Source organism: Salmo trutta, chromosome 7 (assembly GCF_901001165.1).
Source record: "Salmo trutta chromosome 7, fSalTru1.1, whole genome shotgun sequence".
Taxonomy (NCBI): Eukaryota; Metazoa; Chordata; class Actinopteri; order Salmoniformes; family Salmonidae; genus Salmo; species Salmo trutta.
This window is the reverse complement of record NC_042963.1, coordinates 42,144,005-42,158,724: the sequence shown is the minus strand read 5'-3', so window position 1 is coordinate 42,158,724 and position 14,720 is coordinate 42,144,005. Positions and strand designations below refer to the sequence as shown.

The following is a 14,720-nucleotide window of genomic DNA, read 5'->3' as shown; positions in this document are numbered from 1 at the left end:
ATATGTTGCTAAATCTTCAATAGAACAACAGAATCAACACTATCTGAACCCCCTGTGAAAAGCTGATTATATTTCCCACTGGGCAAAAAATGGTTGAATCAACGTTGCTTCCACATCATTAAAACATTTTAATAATACAAAACATGATGATGTTTAATCAATGTGAAAACCGATTAGATATGCAAAAAGTCATCAACGTAAGAGGATTTTGTATTTTTTTAGCCCAACTTTGAAATATATATTTTTGTTGATTTCATGTTGAATTCACGTTAGTTGACAACTCAACCAAATGTAAATAGAAAATTGACGTTTAACTGATGTCTGTGCCCAGTGGGTTGTGTCTCAGTGAAAAAGGCAAACGTGAGTACTACACATAATGAATGACCATGCTGTGCAGTACAGAGTCAGAGAGAGTCTGAGGGAACATAGGAGTAGGTGAGAACATCTCTTAGAACGTTGTTGGAGTGGTCTAGTCTCTGCTAGGTTCCTATGTCTGGACGATACTTTCAAAATATCATATCCTATATGTTTAAATTTTAGACTTTATTTTAGAATAACGTTTTAAATATGTTTTATGATTAGTGCATGACCCTAGAATGGCAACATAAATTCTAAGTGGTTTTTATGGTCTTTCATCATTCTGATGGTTTTATACTCAACCTAAAATAGGACAAATCTGAAAGTGAAGTAGTCCAATTTATAGAATGTTTTATTTAATTTAGCTCTGTATCAAAATATTGTTATGGACGGTATTGTAAATATCCATACCGGTACATGGAGCCATACTGGGATAGCGGTATTCATGATATATTGCCCTAGTCTCTACATTTGCATCTAAAAACAGACCCAACCACACTGTATATCAACCACAATACCACATTCATCTAAGAAAACAGAGAAAAATGTGAGAGAGGAGGGGAAGAGCTGAAGCACTGACATAACAGGAGAATAAACTCACCCAAAACCTCTTCTACAGAGTAGTAGTAAATCCTTACAGGACTGACAAGGCAGCTCAAGCAGGAGTAATAGGAAAAGTAACACACAATCTTCCCAGGTAGGCAGACAGGCACTGCACCTAAGAGCTAAGTGACTCAGCTCAGTGGAGAGACTCACCAATGGGAAGACTCCTCCCTCACTCCCTCACTCACTCCCTCCATCCCCCTTCTCCCTCTCAGAACAACCAGAGGGACAACACACAGAGACAGTACATAGAACACCAACACACAAGCACAAAGGCACACGTCACACACTTCACCTTAGCACTATCCTTGTGGTGATCTGAGGGAACCAAGGGTGAATTGGCTCTGAAAGGATGTGTAATTCAATTACATGTAATAGAATGTGCTGAATTAGAATGAGATGAGAGAGTTGATGAACATTCAGCAGCCCAAAGCCCTTTACAATAAGAACTAATCCACTTCAGAAACACCTTTACTGACATACCACACTCAGCCTTAATAACTAGACTACATGGAGGGACGTGTAATGTAGATTTACAGAACCAGGGTCCAATCCAGTTCCATCAGGATTTAAGTGGTCATATCTTGATTCTTATCAAATATAGCAGGGATGGGCAACATTGATGGGGGTGGGGGCCACCATTTTTTTTTAACTCATTTTGAGGGAGTGCAGTGGCTAGCGGGTCTGTGTACCCACATCCATACCCACACATGCAAAATTGCACCTCGAGTATTCTACTATTCTAACTCTCAACAGTAAGTTGAGGCCAGTGGAGGCTGCTGAGGGGAGGACAGCTTATAATAATGGCTGGAACGGCGCAAATGGCATCAAACACCTGGAAACCATTAACACAAGCCCGTTCTCCCTAATTAAGGTGCAATCAACCTCCGGTGGTTGAGACCCCGACTGACCATCTATATTTAAAAAAAAAAAAAAAAATTAAATTGGGGGGGGGGGGCCCGGGAGAAATTGATCCATGGGCCTACAAAAGGTGGGGCGTTGCCCACCCCTGAAATATAGCAAGGATTACAGCAGTTAGCCTAAATAAAGAAAGTATACCTTCTTGAGTCATACACTAAAACAACCTCCCATAAAACTATGCACACACACCTTTCACATAAACCTCATTATGCCCACACACCTTTCACATAAACCTCATTATGCACACACACCTTTCACATAAACCTCATTATGCCCACACACCTTTCACATAAACCTCATTATGCACACACATCTTTCACATAAACCTCATTATGCCCACACACCTTTCACATAAACCTCATTATGCACACACACCTTTCACATAAACCTCATTATGCACACACACCTTTCACATAAACCTCATTATGCCCACACACCTTTCACATAAACCTCATTATGCACACACGCCTTTCACATAAACCTCATTATGCACACACACTTTTCACATAAACCTCATTATGCACACACACCTTTCACATAAACCTCATTATGCACACACACCTTTCACATAAACCTCATTATGCCCACACACCTTTCACATAAACCTCATTATGCCCACACACCTTTCACATAAACCTCATTATGCCCACACACCTTTCACATAAACCTCATTATGCCCACACACCTTTCACATAAACCTCATTATGCCCACACACCTTTCACATAAACCTCATTATGCACACACGCCTTTCACATAAACCTCATTATGCACACACACCTTTCACATAAACCTCATTATGCACACACACCTTTCACATAAACCTCATTATGCACACACACCTTTCACATAAACCTCATTATGCCCACACACCTTTCACATAAACCTCATTATGCCCACACACCTTTCACATAAACCTCATTATGCCCACACACCTTTCACATAAACCTCATTATGCACACACACCTTTCACATAAACCTCATTATGCACACACACCTTTCACAAAAACTTCATTATGCACACACACCTTTCACATAAACCTCATTATGCACACACACCTTTCACATAAACCTCATTATGCACACACACCTTTCACATAAACCTCATTATGCACACACACCTTTCACATAAACCTCATTATGCCCACACACCTTTCACATAAACCTCATTATGCACACACACCTTTCACATAAACCTCATTATGCACACACACCTTTCACATAAACCTCATTAAAGTGTTTACGAAATTCCTCACCCTCCCTTTGCTGATCTCATTTGTTTTAATCTTGTTATGAAAGTAAAAATCCCCTTTTCAGTCTCTCTTTCTGAGGCGGTCTGTACACACAGCACGAGGACAGAGACGGTGAGAGACAAGACTGCTCCTCTCCTGAACACTCCTTATGTCACAGCTGGGTCCCACTCTCTAACTGTAGCCTAGTGTAGGTTTCTGTCGGTCTGTCCACCTCCCCATACATTTACACACACAGCCCTTAGTTACTAAAGCATTTCTCCCCAGCTGAAAGCAGTATGAAGTCCAAAGTAAACGTTACAATGTCATCCAAAGATACTCACCAAGCAGGACCAAGCTAAAGCACTGTAATACCTCATGGAAAGTATCAACGGAAGTGAAGAGATTTAGAAGATGGCTGAGAGAGGTCTAAACTATCCGTCATACCTTTCACAGAGAACAGTGAGTGGAGCTTCTGCATGGCAGTCTGTCAGTCTGTCTGTATCCCTGTCTGATAGCGATGTTTAAAGAGTTTCTTACAGCAGTGTAACACAGCGGTGGTACAGTATGTCAGGTTTCAGCTGCTGACAGTCAGAATCTATAGCACAGGAAACCAGCCTTCTATTCTAACACACACGTACATGTAGGGTCTAACCCACCTACTGTTCTGTGTGTATGAATATACATTTTAAAATGACCACACACACACACACACACACACACACACACACACACACACACACACACACACACACACACACGAGGGTATGGGAGGCATTTCCTTCTATAACTTAACCAGTCTGAAAAGTAGGGATTCAACTCTGCAGGTCTCTTCGCATGCTTTCTTAATGCAAGACTTTACAGTTTTTACCCCAGACAGTAGGCCTACCGTTATACCCCAGACAGTAGGTCTACCGTTATACCCCAGACAGTAGGTCTACCGTTATACCCCAGACAGTAGGTCTACCGTTATACCCCAGACAGTAGGTCTACCGTTATACCCCAGACAGTAGGCCTACCGTTATACCCCAGACAGTAGGCCTACCGTTATACCCCAGACAGTAGGTCTACCGTTATACCCCAGACAGTAGGTCTACCGTTATACCCCAGACAGTAGGTCTACCGTTATACCCCAGACAGTAGGTCTACCGTTATACCCCAGACAGTAGGCCTACCGTTATACCCCAGACAGTAGGCCTACCGTTATACCCCAGACAGTAGGTCTACCGTTATACCCCAGACAGTAGGTCTACCGTTATACTCCAGACAGTAGGTCTACCGTTATACCCCAGACAGTAGGTCTACCGTTATACCCCAGACAGTAGGTCTACCGTTATACCCCAGACAGTAGGCCTACCGTTATACCCCAGACAGTAGGCCTACCGTTATACCCCAGACAGTAGGTCCTACCGTTATACCCCAGACAGTAGGTCTACCGTTATACCCCAGACAGTAGGTCTACCGTTATACCCCAGACAGTAGGTCTACCGTTATACCCCAGACAGTAGGTCTACCGTTATACCCCAGACAGTAGGTCTACCGTTATACCCCAGACAGTAGGTCTACCGTTATACCCCAGACAGTAGGTCTACCGTTATACCCCAGACAGTAGGCCTACCGTTATACCCCAGACAGTAGGTCTACCGTTATACCCCAGACAGTAGGTCTACCGTTATACCCCAGACAGTAGGTCTACCGTTATACCCCAGACAGTAGGTCTACCGTTATACCCCAGACAGTAGGTCTACCGTTATACCCCAGACAGTAGGTCTACCGTTATACCCCAGACAGTAGGTCTACCGTTATACCCCAGACAGTAGGTCTACCGTTATACCCCAGACAGTAGGCCTACCGTTATACCCCAGACAGTAGGTCTACCGTTATACCCCAGACAGTAGGCCTACCGTTATACCCCAGACAGTAGGTCTACCGTTATACCCCAGACAGTAGGTCTACCGTTATACCCCAGACAGTAGGTCTACCGTTATACCCCAGACAGTAGGTCTACCGTTATACCCCAGGACAGTAGGCCTACCGTTATACCCCAGACAGTAGGTCTACCGTTATACCCCAGACAGTAGGCCTACCATTATACCCCAGACAGTAGGTCTACCGTTATACCCCAGACAGTAGGTCTACCGTTATACCCCAGACAGTAGGTCTACCGTTATACCCCAGACAGTAGGCCTACCGTTATACCCCAGACAGTAGGTCTACCGTTATACCCCAGACAGTAGGCCTACCGTTATACCCCAGACAGTAGGTCTACCGTTATACCCCAGACAGTAGGCCTACCGTTATACCTCAGACAGTAGGTCTACCGTTATACCCCAGACAGTAGGCCTACCGTTATACCTCTAGGTACCCATTCTGTACATTTTGATCCATCCCTAAAGCAACTTCACCAACAGCTGACTGTCTGACTTGTTGTCCTTCTTACTGAGATTGCAGTGCATGTATAAATGTTAGGGCTGTCAAACGATAAAACAAAATGTATGAGTTAATTGCACGATTTGCTGTCATTAATCGCAATTAATTGCTAATTCTGAATTTGCTCAAATTGAGAAGTAATTTAAGATTTTTTTTTTACAAAAGGCATAACAAGAATAATAACTGCTTGATTTTGTCCAAAGTAATGGTTAGCAAAATCAGGTAAATTGATAAAGCACACTTTCTTTAACCTAAATGTCAACTTTTTTGGACATTGCATCGTTGTTGTTACCTGTATAGATTATGTTTTTTTAATGTTTTCAGTGTACTTTGAACAGTTTCAGACAATAAAATACAAATAAAAAAGACAGCACTAAAATTACAAAAAGTTAACTTGACAGTCCTAATAAATGTAGCTACTTGGCTCAGCTTCTCTGGAGAAATGGAGACTTAGCAGATCTGCTGTAGTGAAAAGGAGAGTTAAACCCAGTATCCAGTAATGCAGTTACAGACTGAATTCCCTGAGACACTGAGGCCAGAGGATCCACAACAACACAGAGAGACAGACAGGAGGATTTACAGTAAGGCCTAGGATTAAACGGCTGTGTTGAACCACCCAGACTTTCTTTAGATTAACCCTCCCCTCATCCACAGCCCAATTTTAGATTATAGGCTACCCCCTCTGAGGCTGGGCACTGGGGAAAACTGGGAGAGAGGGAGAGAGAGAGAAAGGGAGAGAGTGAGGGGAATAAGCACAGAGCAAAAAGAGAAATACAGTTGAAAGAGGAAAAGGACAGATGAAAGGGAGGAAGCAGACTGGTGGATGAGAAGAGAGGGAGGAGGGTAGACGGATAAAGAGAGAAAATGTGGCACAGAAAGGAGACTCATTCATCATTACTGCTCTAAGCGACACACACACAGACACAGACACACACACGCACACACACACGCACACAGATATGAAAATAGAACAGCAGAGAGAGAGACACACAGCCTCCTTCAGACCCTGCCTGTGAACCTGTGTGCTGCTGAGGGGAGCGTTTCTCCAGCCCAGAATGCACTGCCCTCTGCATCTCATCTGGATGGGACCATATTCATCTTTTCATTGTATTACTTTCACTTTCTCTCTGCCCTAAATTGACATGAACATAAATATACAAATATACCTGAGCTGTGAACATGCTGTAGGACACTTTCTGATAACTGAGACCACAAAAGACTGCGAGTGGCCAACCTAGTGTAGCAAAGTTAGAATGTGTGTGGTGACACATATGTAGGGCATCCTCACTAGGGCCAGCTAATACACTCACCAGAGCCATTTCATATGCACATCAAATATTAAAGAGAAAAACAGACATACTACCTAGTAAAATAATGATAGGCAGACACGGACGCACGCACACACACACACACACACACACACACACACACACACACACACACACACACACACAAGAGTAAGCGCACACAGGCAAAATGTTCTGATCTTTCTTAATTTTAACCACAAGCAGCACCCACTTCCCAAAGTTTGCTGTTACAACAGTGACAGTCAGGATGGGTGTTTAGGGGAAGAGTGGACATGCTTAGTGTGGGGCATTGGGGGGGGGAGTGGGGGGTGTATGATATCCTGGTGCAGGGATTAAAGCAAAGGGCTTTCTCCACCCACCATCTGGACTCCTCATGACATGCTTGCCTGCTGTTCACTCTCTCACACACACACACACACACACACACACACACACACACACACACACACACACACACACACACACACACACACACACACACACACACACACACAGTTTCCCTAAGAGGGGGCTGTGTTACCAAAGCAGCCATGAAAACACACCTACCAGGGTGAGAAGGACAAAGACAGGCAACTCAATATGTCCAATGATGCTTCACTGTGGGGGCAATGTCCGGCAACGGCTCTAACCCCAAACTTCCTCTTCCTGTCACTGCACTTCCTGTTTTTCAGTTCCTTGTTCCTGACCCCCCCCCCCCCCCCCCCCCCCCCTTAAACATTAAGTCCTAACACAGGACAACAGAGCTGTGACTGGGGAACTCAGCCCAGTGCAGCCAAGGGATTGGACAGGCATGAGGAGTGACGGGAGCCAGAGGTCACTGAGACGTTACAGTACTGAATCAAGCAGGTACTGTTCACTTGTGAGGAAAGAGGAAGAAGTATTCAGTTAAACATCTGAGTGATACAGTCAGAGATGACACGGATTTCCCTTGTAGATCGAGAGTGATGAGGCTGAGATGTTATGAAAGAAAAACTAGTGACTATACAAAGCTCTGATGAAGACATACGGAAGTGATACGGTCACAGTCACAGTGTCTTCCACAGTGTGGAGGTATGAATCAATGTCTTTGTTTTTATATGGAAAAATGCCCATATAATCCTGGACTTCAGGGCAGATGACATGCACATCACCTGGGAGCTAATGAGCTGTGGTGTTGACGATTAAGATTAATTGTTTGCGATTTATTGTCAAATAGCTCACAAGGTCCAACCGAAATCTGACTTCCGCTTTTAACCCAAACCCTCTGAAAAACACACATGCATACAGTACCAGTCAAAAGTTTGGACACACCTACTCATTCAAGGGCTTTTTCTTAATTTTAACTATTTTGTGCATTGTAGAATAATAGTGAAGACATCAAAACTATGAAATAACACATATGGAATCATGTAGTAACCAAAAAAGTGATAAACAAATCAAAATAATTTATATTTCAGATTCTTCAAAGTAGCCACCCCTGATTACAGCTTTGCACACTCTTGGCATTCTCTCAACCAGCTTCATGAGGTAGTCACCTGGAATGCATTTCAATTAACAGGTGTGCCTTGTTAAAAGTTCATTTGTGGAATTTCTTTCCTTCTTAATGCGTTTGAGCCAATAAGTTGTGTTGTGACAAGGTAGGGGTGGTACACAGGAAATAGCCCTTTTTAGTAAAAGACCAAGTCCATATTATGGCTAGAACAGCTCAAATATGCAAAGAGAAATGACAGCATCATTACTTTAAGACATGATGGTCAGTCAATACGGAACATTTCAAAAAACTTTGAACGTTTCTTCAAGTACAGTCGCAAAAACCATAAAGCGCTATGATGAAACTGGCGCTCATGTCGACCGCCACAGGAAAGGAAGACCCACAGTTACCTCTGCTACAGAGGATGAGTTCATAAGAGTTACTAGCCTCAGAAATTGAAGCCCAAATAAATCCCTGACGAAGGCCATGCAGCCGAAACGCGTCGGATTTTAAAACTTTGTTTCTATTGAACATGCTATATTAATAAAGGCATTTTAATGAATTATATGAAGAGTGCCTTGGTCCTCCTTTCTTTTTGATGCTTCACAGTGTTCAAGTAACAGACACATCTCAACATCAACTGTTCAGAGGAGACTGCTGCAAAGAAACCACTACAAAAGGACACTAATAAGAAGAAGAGACTTGCTTGTGCCAACAAACATGAGCAATGGACATTAGAATGGTGGAAATTTGTCCTTTGGTCTGATGAGTCAAAATTCAAGATTTTTGGTTCCAACCTCCGTGTCTTTATGAGACGCAGAGTAAGTGAACCAATGATCTCCGCATGTGTGGTTCCCACCGTGAAGCAAGGAGGAGGAGGTGTGATGGTGCTTTGCTGGTGACACTGTCAGTGATTTATTTAGAATTCAAGGCACACTTAACCAGCATGGATACCACAATATTCTGCAGCGATACGCCGTCCCATCTGGTATGCGCTTAGTGGGACTATCATTTGTTTTTCCACAGGACAATGACCCAACACACCTCCAGGCGGTGTAAGGGCTATTTTACCAAGAAGGAGAGTGATGGAGTGCTGCATTAGATGACTTGGCCTCCACAATCACCCGATCTCAACCCAATTGAGATGGTTTGGGATGAGTTGGACCACAGAGTGAAGGAAAAGCAGCCAACAGGTGCTCAGCATATGTGGGAACTCCTTCAAGACTGTTGGTTGAAGCTGGTTAACATAATGCCAAGAGTGTGCAAAGCGCTGTCATCAAGGCAAAGGGTGGCTACATTGAAGAATCTAAAATATATTTGGATTTGTTTAACACTACATGATTCCATATCTGTTATTTCATAGTTTTGATGTTTACAATGTAGAAAATAGTAAAAATAAAGAAAAACCCTTGAATGAGTAGGTGTGTCCAAACTTATGACTGCGTCTGGGGAACTGTTGTTGTGGGGGGTAAGTGCCTTGCTCAAGGGCACGACGGCAGGCAATGGCATCTAGGATTTGATACCAGAACTGGCGACCCTCCGGTTGCTGGCTCGCCTCTCTAACCGATAGGCAAACCTGCCGACATCTACCGCCCATTGTGTTATTGTGTGTGCGCGCACACTCCATTAATTTCTAGTGCCGTACACTCATCATGTCCCTGCAGTGAGAGGACACTGGCCCTGATTCCATATACCCATTTCAAAACATTTAATACATGCAGTGAATAATACATGCAGCAATACAGTAATACATGCAGCAATACAGAAATGCATGCAGCAATACAATAATGCATGCAGCAATACAGTAATACATGCAGCAATACAGTAATACATGCAGCAATACAATAATACATGCAGCAATACAGTAACACATGCAGCAGTACAGTTAATACATGCCGCAATACAATTAATACATGCATCAATACGGTTAATACATGCATCAATACGGTTAATACATGCAACAATGCGGTTAATACAAGCAGCAATACAGATAATACATGTAGAAACACAGTTAATACATGTAGCAATACAATAGTACATGCAGCAATACAGTAAAACATGCAGCAAAACAGTTAATACATGCAGCAATACATGCAGAAATACATGCAGTGACAGCAAATACTGTGGCTGAGCAGAGTTACTGTGTCATTGACAAGCATTATTGACAGCATCTGAACATCTCTCCACCTCTCCTCTGACATCCCTTCACCACATAACCAAGTGGTGCTATAACACACACATACGTCAGTCCTGACAAGAGCTACTTCAGAAAAAGATAAGTTCTATATAAAGCCATGCTACACTCAGAAAAAACTAACAAACATTCATCTCTTCAACTGATTCTACACCAGATGCACATGATAAATAGATCACTTGTCATCAGGCCTATATATAAATAAAGGTGAAATAAATAAAAAATACACAGGCCTAACTGTACAACTGCACTCCTGACCCCAACTGCACTGCTCTCAGTCATAAACACAGCAAATTATTTTGGCATGAAATATTCTCTCACACAATAGGACATAACCTACAATAAGATAACATACAGTAGGATATAACCTACAGCAATATTTAAAACCTATAGTGGGACGTAACCTACAGTAAGACTTAACCTACAGTAGGATGTAACCTACAGTAGGACATCACCTTCAGTAAGACATTACCTACAGTAGGACATAACCTTCAGTAAGACATTACCTACAGTAGGACATAACCTTCAGTAAGACATTACCTACAGTAGGACATCACCTACAGTAAGATGTAACCTACAGTAGGACATAACCTTCAGTTAGACATTACCTACAGTAGGACATCACCTACAGTAAGATGTAACCTACAGTAGGACATAACCTACAGTAAGACATTACCTACAGTAGGACATAACCTACAGTAAGATGTAACCTACAGTAGGACATCACCTTCAGTAAGACATTACCTACAGTAGGACATAACCTGCCTAAATACATGTACATCATTATGTACAGTTGCTGTTCTACATATCTACACAAAGTTACTTTTCCTCAGCAGGAAGCAATGTATTTCGGGATATATCTGACAGGGTGTGTGGGTGTTTGCAGTTATTAAAAGTAAACAATACTCAACAAAACTATCTGGACAGTTCCTGAGTAATCTCTTCTCCAATGTGGATGTGTTTCCACTGCTGCATCTCTGTACTACACTGCCTGTCCCAGTTTGACCAGAAAAGCAGATCACAGGAAGTTAGTTAGTTTGGTCCTGTCCTACGCTGCAGGTTTCCTCATCTAGTGGTGGTTGCTGCATTACTGTGTTTGTGTTGTTTAACCTCAAGGCTCTGCCCTTCCTCCCTCCCTGTCTGTCATTGTACAACCAGTTCCCAGGACGCTGCAGGTGTAATCAGGTGTGGGAGGGGCCAGGGACAGACTGGAGTTGTGTGTGTTTGAGATAATGTGTCACTCTCTCTCTCTCACGTCAGGTCATCAGAGGCACGAGATCTGGTATTATCTCAATCAGGCACAAATCTAATAGCTGACCTGAACACTGCATTACAAACATGACAAACTCAACTACGGAGAGGGGAACTTGCAGATTGTAACATACTGTTTCACAGAAACATGCCTAGCTTGCAATATGCTGTCGGAGTCGGTACAGCCAATGGGATTTTCAGTGCATCGCGCCGGCAGGAATAAACATCTCTGCAGTAAGAAGAAGGGCGGGGGAGTATGTTTCATGATTAACAACTCCTGGTGTAATCATAACAACATACAGGAACTCAAGTCCTTTTGTTCACCTGACCTAGAACTCCTCACAATCAAATGCCGACCGTATTATCTCCCACGAGAACTCTCCTTGGTTATTGTCACAGCCAAGTATATCCCCCTCAAGCCGATACAAAGACGGCCCTCAAGGAACTTCAATGGACTTTATGCAAACTGGAAACCATTTTCCTAAGGCTGCATTTATTGTAGTAGGGATTTTAACAAAGCAAATTTGAGAATAAGGCTACCTAAATTCTATCAGCATATCGAATGCAGTACACGAGCGAGTAACATGCTCGACCATTGCTACTCTAAATTCCACGATGCATGCAAGGCCCTCCCCCGCCCTCCTTTTGGCAAATCTGACCATGACTCCATCTTGTTGCTCTCTTCCTATAGGCAGAAACTAAAACAGGAAGCGCCCGTGCTTAGGTCTATCCAACACTGGTCTGACCAATCGGGTTTGACGCTAAGATTGTTTTGATCACGTGGACTGGGATATGTTCCAGGTAGCTTCAGAGAATAACACTGACGTATACGCTGACTCAGTGAGCGAGTTTATAAGGAAGTGTACAGGAGATGTTGTACCTACTGTGACTATTAAAACCTTCCCTAACCAGAAACCGTGGATTGATGACAGCATTCATGCTAAACTGAAAGCACGTTTCACCGCATTTAATCATGGCAAGGTGACTGGGAATATGGCAGAATACAAACAGTGTAGTTATTCCCTACGTATGGCACTTAAACAGTCAAAACGTCAGTATAGCGACAAAGTGGAGTCGTAATTCAACAGCTCAAACACGAGAATGTATGTGGCAGGGTCTACAGACAATCACGGATTACAAACAGAAAACCAGCCCCGTCGCGGACATCGACGTCTTGCTTCCAGACAAACTAAACACCTTCTCGAGTAAAACATTTAAATGTGTTAACCCTCGCAAGGCTGCCGGCCCAGACGGCATCCCTAGCTGCATCCTCAGAGCATGCGCAGACCAGCGGGCTGGTGTGTTAACAGACATATTCAATCTCTCCCTATCCCAGTCTGCTGTCCCCACATGCTTCAAGATGGCCACCATTGTTCCTGTTCCAAGAAAGCAAAGGTAACTGAACTAAATGACTATCGCCCCGTAGCACTCACTTCTGTCATTATGAAGTGCTTTGAGAGACTAGTCAAGGATCATATCACCTCCACCCTACCTATCACCCTAGACCCACTTCAATTTGCTTACCGCCCCAATAGGTCCACAGACGAAGAAATCGCCATGACACTGCACACTGCACACTGCCCTAACCCATCTGGACAAGAGCAAATACCTATGTAAGAATGCTGTTCATTGACTACAGCTCAGCATTCAACACCATAGTACCCTCCAAGCTCATCATTAAGCTTGAGACCCTGGGTCTCGACCGCGCCCTGTGCAAAAGGGTCCTGGACTTCCTGACGGGCCACCACCAGGTGGTGAAGGTAGGAAACAACATCTCCATTCCGCTGACCCTCAACACTGGGGCCCCACAAGGGTGCGTTCTCAGCCCCCTCCTGTACTCCCTGTTCACCCACAACTGCGTGACCATGCATGCCTCCAACTCAATCATCAAGTTTGCAGACGACACAACAGTGGTAGGCTTGATTACCAACAATGACGAGACAGCCTACAGGGAGGAGGTGAGGGCTCTCAGAGTGTGTAAAATAACCTCTCACTCAATGTCAGCAAAACAAAAGAGATGATCGTGGACTTCAGGAAACAGCAGAGAGAGCACCCCCCTATCCATATCGATGGGACAGCAGTGGAGAAGGTGGAAAGTTTTAAGTTCCTAGGTGTACATATCACCGACAAACTGAAATGGTCAGACACTGTGGTGAAGTGTGGTGAAGACCAGACAGTGTGGTGAAGTCGTCGCAAAAACAGCTTCAATCTCAAGGCCATCAGATTGTTAAACAGCCATCACTAGCACAGAGAGGCAGCTGCCTACTTACAGACTTGATATCATGGGCCACTTTAATAAATGGAACACTAGTCACCTTAATAATGTCACTTTAAGAATGTTTACATATCTAGCATTACTCATCTCATATGTATACTCTGTACTACACTATCTATTCTATACCATCTATTGTATTTTAGCCTCTCTGTCAATGCTCATCCATATATTTTATATTTATATATTCTTATCCCATTCCTTTACTAGATTGTGTGTATTAGGTTTTGTTGTGGAAATGTTGATATTTTCAGTTAGATACTGCTGCACTGTCGGATCAAGATGCACAAGCATGTCGCTACACTCGCTATACCATCTGCTAACCATGTGTATGTGACCGATACCATCTGCTAACCATGTGTATATGACCGATACCATCTGCTAACCATGTGTATATGACCGATACCATCTGCTAACCATGTGTATGTGACCGATACCATCTGCTAACCATGTGTATATGACCGATACCATCTGCTAACCATGTGTATATGACCGATACCATCTGCTAACCATGTGTATGTGACCGATACCATCTGCTAACCATGTGTATGTGACCGATACCATCTGCTAACCATGTGTATGTGACCGATACCATCTGCTATCCATGTGTATGTGACCGATACCATCTGCTAACCATGTGTATGTGACCAATAACATTTGATTTGATTTGCGTTGTTCTACTCCATTAAAATAAAACATGAATGTCGT

The 14,720-nt window shown here is 43.3% G+C and overlaps 1 protein-coding gene and 1 long non-coding RNA gene across 5 annotated transcripts in view; both read right to left on the bottom strand.

Annotated features, from left to right (window-relative positions):
- The window catches only part of LOC115197421 (FYVE, RhoGEF and PH domain-containing protein 4), a 129,917-nt gene that overhangs the window by 56,954 nt on the left and 58,243 nt on the right, over positions 1–14,720 (bottom strand). Inside the window, exon 1 of one of the 4 annotated variants that reach the window (XM_029758926.1) lies at positions 3,556–3,604. The exons of 2 other annotated variants lie outside the window; for them this stretch is intronic. In XM_029758926.1, coding sequence (XP_029614786.1) covers positions 3,556–3,589 — 34 coding nt within the window. In that variant the 5' untranslated portion in view covers positions 3,590–3,604. Of the gene's footprint in view, positions 1–958; positions 1,059–3,555; positions 3,605–14,720 lie in introns of those variants that run through there. One more of the 4 variants, XM_029758928.1, reaches the window with a different exon arrangement.
- LOC115197426 (uncharacterized) lies at positions 1,900–2,181 on the bottom strand. Its single transcript, XR_003879014.1, has 2 exons — positions 2,133–2,181; positions 1,900–2,101 (listed from the first exon to the last, which is right to left on the bottom strand). It is a non-coding gene; the product is annotated as an uncharacterized LOC115197426 (long non-coding RNA).